The sequence below is a fragment of the Podarcis pityusensis genome, assembly GCF_964106645.2.
Source record: "Podarcis pityusensis genome assembly, chromosome: 13".
In the NCBI taxonomy this organism is placed as follows: domain Eukaryota; kingdom Metazoa; phylum Chordata; class Lepidosauria; order Squamata; family Lacertidae; genus Podarcis; species Podarcis pityusensis.
The window spans coordinates 8,949,979-8,963,971 of NC_138038.1; the positions used below are offsets into that span (position 1 = coordinate 8,949,979).

A 13,993-nucleotide genomic window follows, 5' to 3' on the forward strand; every position below is an offset into this window, starting at 1 on the left:
GATTCTGCTGTCTGACCCACCACTGACAGCAAATTTGGGAGAATCTCACATCAGGTGGCAGCAGGGGGAGTTCTTCCTGAAGCTCACATCAAGAAAAAGGCCTCTAAGAGGTCAAGTGTTTTGTTTAGCAATGTACTTTGCACATTTAGCTAGTATTATTTATTGACTTTGGACTGTTTACGGGGGTGCCCAAACAATTTTCTAAGAGGGCCTGATTTCTTAGGATTGAAGTTGTTGAGCTTTTAGGATTTTGCACCAGGACATATACTGCCACAGGGGCCAGATTAAATCGATCAGCAAGCCACATTAAGCCCCCAAAACGGACTTTGGACATGCCTGGTTTACATCACCCGGACAGTGGCTTTGTTTTTTGTCCACCCCACTCATTTATTTTCTACATTATTCCCCAAAAACTTCATAATTAGCATATGTATTCAGTGGTGTGACATGCAGAAAGAAAAACTGAGACCTCCACTTTCCTCAGAGGCAATGTGTTAATAATTGCATGTTCATGACAAACATAATTATTTGAGATGTGCAATGCTTTACACGGCAGATAAGATGGAAATGCATATTCATGCTCAAAGCATAACCATACTCAAAGGATGATACCTTTAATATGAGATCACATGTACAGTTCCCTGCAGTGAAGTATGAAAATCTAGCTTATCTTGGAACAGTTGCTTTTTTAAAAATTCAGAGAGAGAAAATGAACAGACTGGTACCTTGGTAGATGAACTTAATACGTTCCGGGAGTCCATTCGACTCCCAGAACGGTTCAAAAACCAAGGCGCAGCTTCCGATTGGCTGCAGGAGCTTCCCAGTTTGGAAGCTGCACCGGATGTTCGGCTCATGAAAAACATTCGTAAACCAGAATGATCACTTCCTGGTTTGCAGCGTTTGGGAGCCAAAACATCTGAGTACCAACGTGTTGGACAACCAAGGTACGACTGTAAAAGGAAGGCTGGCTTCTGGAATTCACAAAAAGAAACAAGCATTTCTATATCAAGGACACAGGTGCAGAACCTCAGGGGACACTGCCATGGCACCTGCAACTGGCCTGGGAGCTTGTAAAATGGCCAGACAGGCCAAGATTACTGCCTCAAGATTACTGAGAGCCAGTGTGGTGTAGTGGTTAAGAGCGGTAGTCTCGTAATCTGGTGAACTGGGTTCGATTCCCCACTCCTCCACATGCAGCCGCTGGGTGACCTTGGGCTAGTCACACTTCTCTGAAGTCTCTCAGCCCCACTCACCTCATAGAGTGTTTATTGTGGGGGAGGAAGGGAAAGGAGAATGTTAGCCGCTTTGAGACTCCTTAAACGGAGTGAAAGGCGGGATATCAAATCCAAACTCCTCTTCTTCTTCAATTGTCAGTAGGAAAAACAGTGATGCCAAAACAGGGCACATTCACTTAGGTAGCACTAAAGGGGCCTGTGTCTACCAAAGAGAGGGCCTGCTCCCATAGCACTGCCCAACACTAGCGCAGCATGCCTGTTTCATGAATTTGTGGCAAGTATCCACCACCCCAGTGGGACGCAGGTGGCGCTGTGGGTTAAACCACTGAGTCTAGGACTTGCCGATCAGAAGGTCGGCGGTTCGAATCCCCGTGACAGGGTGAGCTCCCGTTGCTCGGTCCCTGCTCCTGCCAACCTAGCAGTTTGAAAGCATGTCAAAGTGCAAGTAGATAAATAGGTACCGCTCCTGCGGGAAGGTAAACGGCATTTCCGTGCGCTGCTCTGGTTCACCAGAAGCGGCTTAGTCATGCTGGCCACATGACCCGGAAGCTGTACACCGGCTCCCTCGGCCAATAAAGCGAGATGAGTGCCGCAACCCCAGAGTCGGCCACGACTGGACCTAATGGTCAGGGGTTTCTTTACCTTTACCTTTATCCACCACCCCAGACAGAACAGATAACAGCTGTGATCTGAACAAACGGGGAACTTACTATCACAGCAGGCACATGGTAGCAAGGTAAAGTAAAATGCAAAATGAAAGAGAGAAAGCTTAAATAAAAAAGGGAGGGGGAGTTTTGTTTTTTTTTAAAAAAGCTCAAAATGAAGAGAAAGTTCTGACAATGTTATCACTGTAGCAACCATGATCTGAGTTGTGGCTGGGGACAGGTGCCAAAGCGTTTCATTGCCCAGATTCCAAATGTTGCACCGTAGAGCCACAAAACATGCATATGGGACTCCACGTAAAGAAGAAACTACCATACAGAAGTGATAGCCTATTTGCCATAGGATTCACATATTCATGAGTAAAGAACATTCCCAATTTGTAGAACTTCCTTTATTCTTGAAGCATCAGAGAAACATTGTCTTGTGTTTTTTACTAAACAGGTGCAAGCAAAACTGCCAATTTATTAGCTCCTGTGGTTTACACACTTGCTCTGCTACTGGAAGAGGAATCCAAGACTCCTTTGACTTTAACCGTATCCCATTCCATGTGTATCTTGCTATGAAGAGAAAATAGTGAGTTTTGTATCATAAAAGCCTGGTGGGGACAGTCCTCCATAAACGACTGTACACAAATGACAGAGCGGCTTGGTTCAGCCGTAACATATCATTAAACTAAGCCCAAATATTTTATGCATTTTGGACAATGCTATACTTGTGGCCTGTCCTAGTCACAACTTCCCATTTGTGTCAGCTAACTCCTCATTTTCAATGGAGAAGAAACAGCATGATCTTCAATACGGAAGGAGAACGTCTCCATTTTGACCACGTGTAATTCTTGGGCTCCATGATCACTGCAGATGGTGACAGCAGTCACGAAATTAAAAGACGCCTGCTTCTTGGGAGAAAAGCAATGACAAACCTAGACAAACACAGAGACATCACCTTGCCAACAAAGGTCCGTATAGTGAAAGCTATGGTTTTCCCAGTAGTGATGTATGGAAGTGAGAGCTGGACCATAAAGAAGGCTGATCGCCGAAGAATTGATGCTTTTGAATTATGGTGCTGGAGGAGACTCTTGAGAGTCCCATGGACTGCAAGAAGATCAAACCTCTCCATTCTTAAGAAAATCAGTCCTGATTGCTCACTGGAAGGACAGATCCTGAAGCTGAGGCTCCAATACTTTGGCCACCTCATGAGAAGAAAAGACTCTCTGGAAAAGACCCTGATATTGGGAAAGATGGAGGGCACAAGGAGAAGGGGACGACAGAGGACGAGATGGTTGGACAGTGTTCTCGAAGCTACCAGCATGAGTTTGACCAAACTGCGGGAGGCAGTGGAAGACAGAAGTGCCTGGCATGCTCTGGTCCATGGGGTCACGAAGAGTCGGACACGACTAAACGACTGAACAACAACAACAATTGGTACAGAATCAGAGAAGGCTGGTGTAACCTTTCCAAATAAGGCGTTCAGCAATTTAAACATAGGAATTATGAAGACCAGGCCCACTGGCTCCCAGCCAGCACACCTGAGAATCAAATCTGAAGTGTTGAGGGCTTTTATTTCTTCTTGCAGGTTGTTATAGGTACGTTATATGCTTCTAGACAACGTATTTACTTCAAGCAGTAGGTACTTCTCCCTCAAGCAGCAGCTTTTTTCAGTCCTCTTGTTAGCTACTGCCTTCTTGTCTACTTGCGGGACTTTGGTCTTCCAATGGCAACTTCAGGTATAGGCTTTCCAGGAGTTAGGAAAGTGGACCTCTCCCTTTTGGCTTGCCCCGTGTCTCTACTTACTTATTTTTTGCTGGGCTACATCTCTACCTCTCCTGCCAACCTAGCAGTTTGAAAGCACGTCAAAGTGCAAGTAGATAAATAGGTACCGCTCCGGCAGGAAGGTAAACGGCGTTTCCGTGCGCTGCTCTGGTTCACCAGAAGCGGCTTAGTCATGCTGGCCACATGACTCGGAAGCTGTACACCGGCTCCTTCGGCCAATAAAGTGAGATGAGCGCTGCAACCCCCGAGTCGGCCACGACTGGACCTAATGGTCAGGGGTCCCTTTACCTTTTTACATCTCTACCTAGTTCACTTTGAGACTTGTTAGGCAGACTCTGTTCCCCTGAAGCCCCATCTTCTGCTCTTCTAAGTCGCACTAGGTTCAGGAGGAGCCGTCATCCTATTTTCCTCCTTATCCCCTCTAGCTCCTTTTAACCTCTATTCCTCAGGCAAATCTTCTTTCCTGCTAGCCATAACCCTTCTTTGACCTCAGAAGGGCAAGCCTCTCTTCAATCTGCTCCACTCCACCACTCTGTTTGTAGGAGTAAGGGTTAGGGAAAAGCCAGGAAGGGGCTGCCGGAGGAGAAGAGTTAAGACAGTATTGGCAGCCACAGCCACAATGGAAGCATGCAATTTTGCCCATATGTCCCACTGGACACACCAATCTGAAAATTAAAATTCCTTGATGCCATCAATTTTACCCCAGCTTTGAGGACACTGATCATCAAAGTTGACATCAAATCCAATGGGCTGTAGCCAACCAAGTTCTACACACGGATAGACCCAGTGAAATCAACCTAAGCTAGTCATGTAAAGTAACTTCAGTGGGTCTACTCTGAGTAGGACTAGCACTGGCTAAAACCCAACCAATATGCCAATGCCATATTCCAACATTATATTCCTTATCTTCCAAAATGTTAAAATAAACTGACAAGAGAAAATCCAGGAAAGGATACAGGCAAAATAATATGTTAATAGCAAGAAAGCCTCATATGCATATCAATATTATGCTATTAACCAGGTTACAATGTATTCGACATCATTAGTACAGTATTGCAATGAAGTATTTTAAGATTAGCCATTTGATATAAAAGTTTTTATTACAGAAGATGCCTGCAACATGATTCCAAGTGGACCTTGGAATCAAAGGGCTGTTAAGATGCATGCTCATGTACACAGCGTTGTTTAAAAAGGACACTGCAACAAATACACTTTTGAACTTCAATTGCTATAAAATATTTGCAATTCAGCAATTATTTCTGAACACTGGGTGTTCATATTGCCCCCTTCATAATGAACTCAGCAATCTTAGTAACAAATGGAAAAGTATTTCAGGTATTTTAATTCAGTATCTAACGTTACAAGACACATTTCTCTCCATCAATTATCAATTTGAGCAGTCACATGGCTCCCCTTTGACATGAAAGGGGCCAAAACAGATGCAAAATTTAAAAGTGTTAAGAAGAGAGGGCTAAAACACTTGCAAAAGTCTACACAGTATCCTTTTAAAAACCGATTAATGGTGTTGTGAGTCAGTTAATGCTTAGAACTATAGCTAAAGACACACCATGCTAATATAAATTCAGGTTGCTTTACCTTCAGAATCATCTGTAAAGGCAGACAAGAAGAGAGAAAGATTCAAAAATGAAGCAGATTTCAATTTAGTACGGCACAAAAGATCGGTTAATGGCATAAAATTGATTTCAAAAGGAAGAACTACAGATCAATGCTCACTTACAGTGGTTACTTGATTAGTTTAACTCAGGCACCCCTACAAATGTAGTTAAACTACAAATGTAGTTAAAAACATCCTCTGGAGGCCCAGCAAAGATTCCACAATCTTGTCCTCCCTAAGCCTTGATCGCTACGCTGATGTTTCTACACTCTCTAAAGAAACAGGTGTGTCCCTGTTCTCCCCGCCTCCCATGGGATGCCTTGGTTTGGCCAACTGTCATCAAAGCATATTCGCCATCAAGAGTGAGGAGACAGCCCTCCTGATGGTGAATATGCTGGCATAGCCCTCTCCAAAATTGGCCTAACCGGGGGCAACTGCCCCTTGTTTCTTCCCTCCCTGGACTGCCTGTAAAAGTTATCATTCCAGTCTGGGTAGTATATAACTGTAACGTAACTGAATCCACTGGTTTGCCTATGTCCCTTCTTTCTTTTATTGTTTTGTTAGGCATTCTGGTGGTTCAAAGCAGAGTTCAATTTTAAGTATTTAACAAATAAATAATCATCTGCTCGCAGAATATACAAAGTATTCTCAACATTCCTTCCTCGGTTTGCACTGCACAATCTAGTAGCTAAAAATTCAGAAAATTACTTCTGAAGAATCAATACCAGAACCAGCAAGATATACTCATGCAAGTAAATATTTTGGCACATTCAAATATACCTATACAGTGCAACGAGGCCGAATTGAAAGTTCTGTCAATGCACATTCCATTATTCCACATAAAATGAAATATTCTAGAAAACTACCTGCAAGCATTTCTATCTTGAATTCACGTAAAAAGTAAGAAGCTCTGTACAGCTATTTTCATCATGATTTTCTTCCTTTTAGTTTGTAAACATTGTACAGCTTCTCAAAAACCTAGCTGACCTCCAACTCATCAGGAAAAGCATTAAAAGTCCTGCAAGAACTCTGGGGGGCCGGTTTGCCTATGCCTGCCATAAACTGTTGTACTTGTACAAATTTGGAGGATCAGCAGGGACATGAAAAGTATTTGGTGGTGTGTAACCTGGCACCTGTAAGGGATGCGGATGGTGCTGTGGTCTAAACCACTGAGCCTCTGAGGCTTGCCGATCAGAAGGTCGGTGGTTCAAATCCCCACAACGGGGTGAGCTCTTGTTGCTCTGTCCCAGTTCCTGCCAACCTAGCAGTTCGAAAGCACGCCAAAAAATGCAAGTAGATAAATACTTCTGGCGATAAGGTAAACACCGTTTCCTTGCGCTGCTCTGGTTTCAGTGTTCCGTTGCGCCAGAAGCGGCTTAGCCATGCTGGCCACATGACCCGGAAAACTGTCTGCGGACAAACGCTGGCTCCCTCGGCCTGTAAAGTGAGATGAGCGCCACAACCCCAAAGTCGTCTGCGACTGGACTTAACTGTCAGGGGTCCTTTACCTTTTTAACCTGGCACCTAGTATAGGTCTTAGGAAGTACAGTAGTTCTCAGTGCATTAGCACTAAGAACACGACCAAAGGCTCTGAACGGTAGATAGGGACAAGGTACAGAAGAGTGGGTGGCCAAATTTGGCCCTGTCACATGTTAATGCAATCCCTAGATCTTAGCAAACTGTGAGAGGAAGCAGTAGCATTTGCAACTCCTGTTTTCCCACTTCTTTAGTGGAGAAACTCATAATCTCATTCATAACGAGCCATCATTTGGATCTCAGGAATATGACCCTGGGAGAGATCTGCAAACTCTACTCCACAATTACAAGCAAAAAACCTCCTGTGGTTCAAGTCACTTGTTTCCTTCTGTCTTCCTCTTATTTGTGTAACCTATGAAGGGCTCTCATTTCCTTTTGAGGAATGTCCTTCACTGACTTCTGAAATGATCGGGTCAGCTAAATCTGTGTCGTTCTGTCTGAAGATCAGTAACTTTACTGTGCTCCACAGAGTGTTGCTACAAATCCAACAGCTGCAACCAACCAGCTGCTGGTTTTACCATACGGATGGAAAGAGCATTCATTGTCCTGGTTACTTCAAGTATTCAGAAAGTGGGCATATGTGTTTTGACAAGCTTACTGAGCCCTAGGTAACCAAAAAATGGGGCATGCTTATTCATCTAGTTGTTAAGAAGCTAATATAAAAAAGCAAGTGTATACCTTGTTCTTCCTCTTCCAAATCATTCGAAATGATATTGTAGAGCGTATCCAAAGCATAGCCAATTATTTCGGAATCTGAACTGTGAATACAAGCACAATCTCTCACTGAATGAAAAGCACTAACATTACAAAAAATAAAATCATCCACACAAATAGTAAAAATGGCCTAATTAGCAGCAGCAAAATAAAAGGCTGTAGCATTGATGTAAGGCTGCAAAGATCCAAATATGGTATCTCTTATGGGGCTGTGACTGTCTTATTCAGGGGTCAGCAACCTTTTTCAGCTGTGGGCCGGTCCACCGTCCCTCAGACCATGTGGTGGGCCAGACTATATTTTGAAAAAAAATAATGAACGAATTCCTGTGCATTTTAAATAAAAGCACACATTCTGCTCATGTAAAAACACCAGGCAGGCTCCACAAATAACCCAGAGATGCATTTAAAATAAAAGGACACATTCTACTCATGTAAAAACACGCTGATTCCCGGACCGTCCACTGGCCGAATTGAGAAGGCGATTGGGCCGCATCCGGCCCCCAGGCCTTAGGTTGCCTTCCCCGGTCTTATTGGCTATTATTGCTCTTAATCTTTCCAAATACAAAACTGATATTTTTAAAAGCTTTTTGGACTTGCTGAGGTTAACTGAAAACAAATTGATGTTTTGGATTTTGGTAATTGCTTTCTTATTTAAAAAAACTGTGCAATTTCATCATTTTCACATTAATTTGAATTCAATTGCAGCTCATGCTACACAACAGAAAAAGTGACTAACGCAGAACACTTGCTTGCATACTTTTAGATTTTCCATAAGAGGCTTACCGATCTGTCTGGAGAACATGGATAAGATGAGGCATAGCTTGAACACCCACTTCCAGGCGATATTTCTGTGAAATTGAAAAACAGAAGTAACAACTAAAAGAAAATTACAGAACTCTCAAATTGCCATCAAGTACTATTAGGTGAAGAAGAAGAAGAAGAGTTTGGATTTGCTATCCCGCTTTATCACTACCCGAAGGAGTCTCAAAGCGGCTAACATTCTCCATTGTGGTGTAGAGCCAGTGTGGTGTAGTGGTTAAGAGCGGTAGTCTCGTAATCTGGGGAACCGGGTTCGAGTCTCCACTCCTCCACATGCAGCTGCTGGGTGACCTTGGGCCAGTCACACTTCTTTGAAGTTTCAGCCCCACTCACCTCATAGAGTGTTTGTTGTGGGGAAGGAAGGGAAAGGAGAATGTTAGCCGCTTTGAGACTCCTTAAAGGGAGTGAAAGGCGGGATATCAAATCCAAACTCTTCTTCTTCTTCTTCTTTCCCTTCCTCCCCCGCAACAAACACTCTGTGAGGTGAGTGGGGCTGAGAGACTTCAGAGAAGTGTGACTGGCCCAAGGTCACCCAGCAGCTGCATGTGGAGGAGTGGGGAAGCGAACCCAGTTCCCCAGATTACGAGACTACCACTCTTAACCACTACACCACACTGGTGTCATACACAATTAAAATTTCATGTAAGGGATAAAACAGACATACCTTTGAAAGAGATTTTAGTGCACGTACAGCATCCCTGCGATCATCAAGTAAGGTTGAAGATGCTACTCTATCACATAATTTCTGAATCTATAAGAGAAATAAAATTGAAGTATTTCAGAAAGTTCTCTGTTGTTTGTAAATATCTTCTCCTCACTTCATCTTTGAGCTGTTCCACCGCTGAAACTTTACCCGAGTTGAAGCTCAAACTGTTCCATCAGCCTCATACAAAAGCAAGTATCAAGGTCAGACCGTGGTCAGTTTCAGGCACGAGTCCTTCTCAGCCTTTCCTGGAGATGCCAAAGTCTGACTCCTGGAACTTTCTGTATCCATAACATCTGCCCTACCACTGTGCTGCAATCCTTCCCCCCCCACCACAGGGTGGCATTCAACTAAGCTGGACTGAATGCATGACCATGGCTAAGTTGGACCCATTAATTTCAGAGGGTCGACTCTGAGTAAAACTTAGCTGAATACTACCAGTAGACTCTGGAAAAAAGGGGCAAACCTAGAATTATAGTTAGGAATGCTTAACCCACATCCATGGGACGTGGGTGGCACTGTGGTCTAAACCAAGCCTAGGGCTTGCCGATCAGAAGGTTGGCGGTTCGAATCCCCGTGATGGGGTTCGCTCCTGTTGTTTGGTCCCAGATCCTGCCAACCTAGCAGTTCGAAAGCACGTCAAAGTGCAAGTAGATAATAAATAGGTACTGCTCCGGCGGGAAGGTAAACGGCATTTCCGTGCGCTGCTCTGGTTCGCCAGAAGCGGCTTAGTCATTCTGGCCACATGACCCGGAAGCTGTCTGCGGACAAACGCCCGCTCCCTCGGCCTACAGAGCGAGATGGGCGCGCAACCCCAGAATCGTCCACGACTGGACCTAACGGTCAGGGGTACCTTTACCTTTACCCCACATCCAAATAAATTTTTTAAATAATGAATTTTGAACTTGCATGTGCCAAGACTCACTTGTTTTGTTAAAGCATCAACTATTCAACATCTATTCAATGAAAAGATGGTGCAGATCAAGAACCAAGAAAGACTACAAGTTTTTCATTTTAAAGATATTAGAAACATATATTTATACAAAGTATTTTCACTCCCTCAGGTGTTTTCCTGTTATGCTTATTAATAATATAGCTTGCTCACCCAAGTTATGCCCGTGTGTGTGTATGTAAAGGTACCCCTGACCGTTAGGTCCAGTCGCGGATGACTCTGGGGTTTGTGCACTCACCTCGCTCTATAGGCCGACGGAGCTGGCGTTTGTCCGCAGACACCTTCCGGGTCACATGGCCAGCATGACTAAGACGCTTCTGGAGAACCAGAGCAGCGCACGGAAACGCCGTTTACCTTCCTGCCGGAGCGATACCTATTTATCTACTTGCACTGGTGTGCTTTCAAACTGCTAGGTGGGCAGGAACAGGGACCGAGCAATGGGAGCTCACCCCATCGCAGGGATTCAAACCGCTGACCTTCCCATCGGCAAGCCCTAGGCTCAGTGGTTTAGACCACAGCGCCACCCGCGTCCCTGTGTGTGTATGTATGTATCTGTATAAGTGCGCATATACACAGTACATACCAACGTAAACACCATTCAGCGGTCATCTTCCCTGAGCATTAGGTAAGTTTTCTGGAGATGACGCAGCTGTAGACCCAAGGCTGAAGAACACTGGTCCACAATGACTGACAGCAGATCTCCCAGCCCTACCTGGGATTCAATATGGGATTCAATATGGGACCTTCTGCATACAAGGTGCTCCATCACTGAGCTATGGCCCAAACGTTTTGCTACACTCTAATATCCATCACAAAGTTCTCCTGTTCCTTATAATAGCATACTGCAGCATTTTAGGCTTGACATGAAGTCTCGCCTTTCCATATTGTTTTAAAATACAAAGCAGAATCAATCTGGGCATGCTGCAAATCTTCAAAGATAAATGAGCAGGCAAAGACGATTAACACTTAGTCCTGTTTCAGCTCAACAGTGGGGAGGAGCGCTACTGGATACCCATATGTTTTCCTGACACAGGTGAACAAAGCTGCTTTTTTTTGGGGGGGGGTGTTATAAACTGATAAGCATCTGGTGGGGGAAAGATGATTAAAATAAGCTCTCTCAATGCATCCTTCTCTCAGACTTGCAGCCTATCAATACTCAAATAGCTTTTTAAAAGAAAACAGGGGAAAGCAAATGGAGCTCTACATGATGTGGCTTTTGTGTCTCAAACAGTTGATTTTTCAGTGAAACAAGTTAAGACCTACACCCACACACTATTAATTGCAGACAATAGGTTTTTGTTTAGTACTCAACATGAAGATGCACGTAAAAGTTTTTAGCACAGCAAAGCAGTGGCTACTTTCCTGGCAGCATATCTGAGAAACAAAGTGATACATACTGGGAACACTCAGAAAATGCAGGGAGTTGTTTCTCCTTCGATCAAAGGCCACAAAACATCATCTTTTATTGCAGCCTCTGCACTGAGATAACTTCCATGGAAAGGAGATTCCTGCAGTTGAGAAATACTCACCTGGTCTGAAACATGGTGAAGAACCGAACAAGCTAAGATGCTCTTGGGCAACGAAAAATCTGTGGCCCTACTGTAATGACTTTGCCTCCTTTGCAAGTATGGAAACCACACTGTTGTTAAACAACTGGGAATCAGTTACAGATAGGTAGCCGTGTTGGTTTGCCATAGTCAAAATAAAAAAATCCTTCCAGTAGCACCTTTAAGACCAACTAAGTTAGTTCTTGGTATGAGCTTTCGTGTGCAAGCATCTGAAGAAGTGTGCTTGCACACGAAAGCTCATACCAAGAACTAACTTAGTTGGTCTTAAAGGTGCTACCGGAAGGATTTTTTTATTTTAACTGGGAATCAGAAATCTTTCATAAATCATCCAACAAGAGGGTTGCCATATTTCAAAAAGTAAAAACCAGGACACCCAAAAGTTGTTGAGCTTTTAATTGTTCAGCTTTTTTTAAGGAAAATCTGAAAGTTGTGGACCTTTTTATAGACACCCCCCCCATTTTTCGATTGTACTACTTCTTGGGGAGTTATTGGTATCATATTTGATGTCCATATGACCATATGAAGTGTGCTGGGCGTGCATCATATGCAGAATCACAGGTTACTAAACCCTCATTTATAGTGTGACATAAATCCAAACTCCCACACACAAGTTACACAACAACGTACAAGAAGTCAGTCTGGTAAATTATTTTGTATTCAAGTTATGTCACTACTGGGGACAAAGGAGACAGGAAAGAGTGGCAACAAGTGTTTTGGGTAATATATGATCACACAAATGTAGAAAGCATTTTAGCAAACTGTAGCGTAGAGCTAGCAAAGATGTACCTACCAAAACTCTCTCTTATTAAATGGAAAAGGCCTGGTAAAGTAGCACTATACAGAAGACAAATAAGGTCCTTCACACCAAATAAATGGACATGACAGTGGGTGGGACAGCAAGTTTGAAAAAGCAGATGAGGTCAAACAGTGGTTGGTAAATGGCAAAGTGGCATTATTTATTTAATTTGCATACTGTCTTCCACCCGAAGATCGCAGGCTGGCTCACAGCATAAAAGCACAGAACACATGAAAAAGAACAAACTAATAACCACGCCCCCAACACCTTTGAAAGGATGTAAGGTCCGTATAGTTAAAGCTATGGTTTTCCCAGTAGTGATGTATGGAAGTGAGAGCTGGACCATAAAGAAGGCTGATCGCCGAAGAATTGATGCTTTTGAATTCTGGTGCTGGAGGAGACTCTTGAGAGTCCCATGGACTGCAAGAAGATCAAACCTCTCCATTCTGAAGGAAATCAGCCCTGAGTGCTCCCTGGAAGGACAGATCCTGAAGCTGAGGCTCCAGTACTTTGGCCACCTCATGAGAAGAGAAGACTTCCTGGAAAAGACCTGGATGTTGGGAAAGATGGAGGGCACAAGGAGAAGGGGACGACAGAGGACGAGATGGTGGGACAGTGTTCTCGAAGCTATTAACATGAGTTTGACCAAACTGTGGGAGGCAGTGGAAGACAGGATTGCCTGGCATGCTCTGGTCCATGGGGTCACCAAGAGTCGGACACGACTAAACGACTAAACAACTAAACAACAACAAGATGTTCATCGGCCCAATATAGAAATAAAATAATAATACCATCGCCATATATCGAGCCTGCATACCGCCCTTCCCCCGAGAATCAGTGTTATTAAAAACCACACTGAAAAGCATAGCGACGAACAGGCTGTGTACACGCAAGGCCAAAACACGCGTGTTACACGTAACGTGTGAATCAGACCCGATGACGTGATGGGCGGTGAGGAAGGGCGAGTGGAACAGGGAGCCGGCCGTCAGGCAACCGGGCGCCCCAAGGGAGGGACTTCGCCGGGGAAGGGCGACCCGGGTCGCCGCCGGGGAGGGGGGGGACCTAAGCGAACTTCCCCGGCGGAGGACTCACCGTCTCGGCTCCGGAGGGCTGGGGCCCGGAGCTCTGGCCGCCCATGACGCCCCGCAAGAAGTTCATCTTCCCCGGCCGGCCTTCCCCGCCTCGCCAGGCTCGCTAGGCCGCGGCTCCTCTCCTCGGGCCGCGTCAGCTCCCGTCAGCAGCCAGCAGCGCCGCCAGTGCGCCTGCGCCAAGACGTGGCACAAAGGTAGCCATCCTACGGAGAGAGACGCCGGAGAGACACCCTGCCTGAACTTCCGGTGTCGGGCACAAAGGTAGCCACCCTAGAGAGAGGAAACTGGTAGAGTGACACGCCGCCTCAACTTCCGGCTTCTGTAGACTTCTTTTTTTTTTAATTCTTTCCTCCCCCGAGGTTAGAGAAACCCGCCCATGGAAGGGAAATCGAGGGCTTTTTTTCCTTTTGTTTTTTCAGCGCAGGCTCTGATTTGGGGCAGTTATTATTTCATCCCATTAAAAGCGCTTACAATCGCAACGTGTCTGCAAGCAAAGTCAAGGGAGCGCAGCTGCTATTAGGCGTGGCGGGGT

At 44.8% G+C, this 13,993-nt stretch overlaps 1 protein-coding gene across 4 annotated transcripts in view; it reads right to left on the reverse strand.

Annotated features, from left to right (window-relative positions):
- The window catches only part of USO1 (USO1 vesicle transport factor), a 54,397-nt gene extending 40,749 nt beyond the window's left edge, over positions 1 to 13,648 (reverse strand). For 2 of the 4 annotated variants that reach the window (XM_080976588.1, XM_080976586.1), the window contains exons 1-5: positions 13,463 to 13,648; positions 9,016 to 9,102; positions 8,316 to 8,380; positions 7,497 to 7,576; positions 5,264 to 5,275 (exon numbers count right to left, since the gene is read on the reverse strand). In XM_080976588.1, coding sequence (XP_080832714.1) covers positions 5,264 to 5,275; positions 7,497 to 7,576; positions 8,316 to 8,380; positions 9,016 to 9,102; positions 13,463 to 13,528 — 310 coding nt within the window. In that variant the 5' untranslated portion in view covers positions 13,529 to 13,648. The remainder of the gene's footprint in view (positions 1 to 5,263; positions 5,276 to 7,496; positions 7,577 to 8,315; positions 8,381 to 9,015; positions 9,103 to 13,462) is intronic. The other 2 variants (XM_080976589.1, XM_080976587.1) reach the window with 1 other exon arrangement.
- Positions 13,649 to 13,993: the final 345 nt, after the last annotated feature.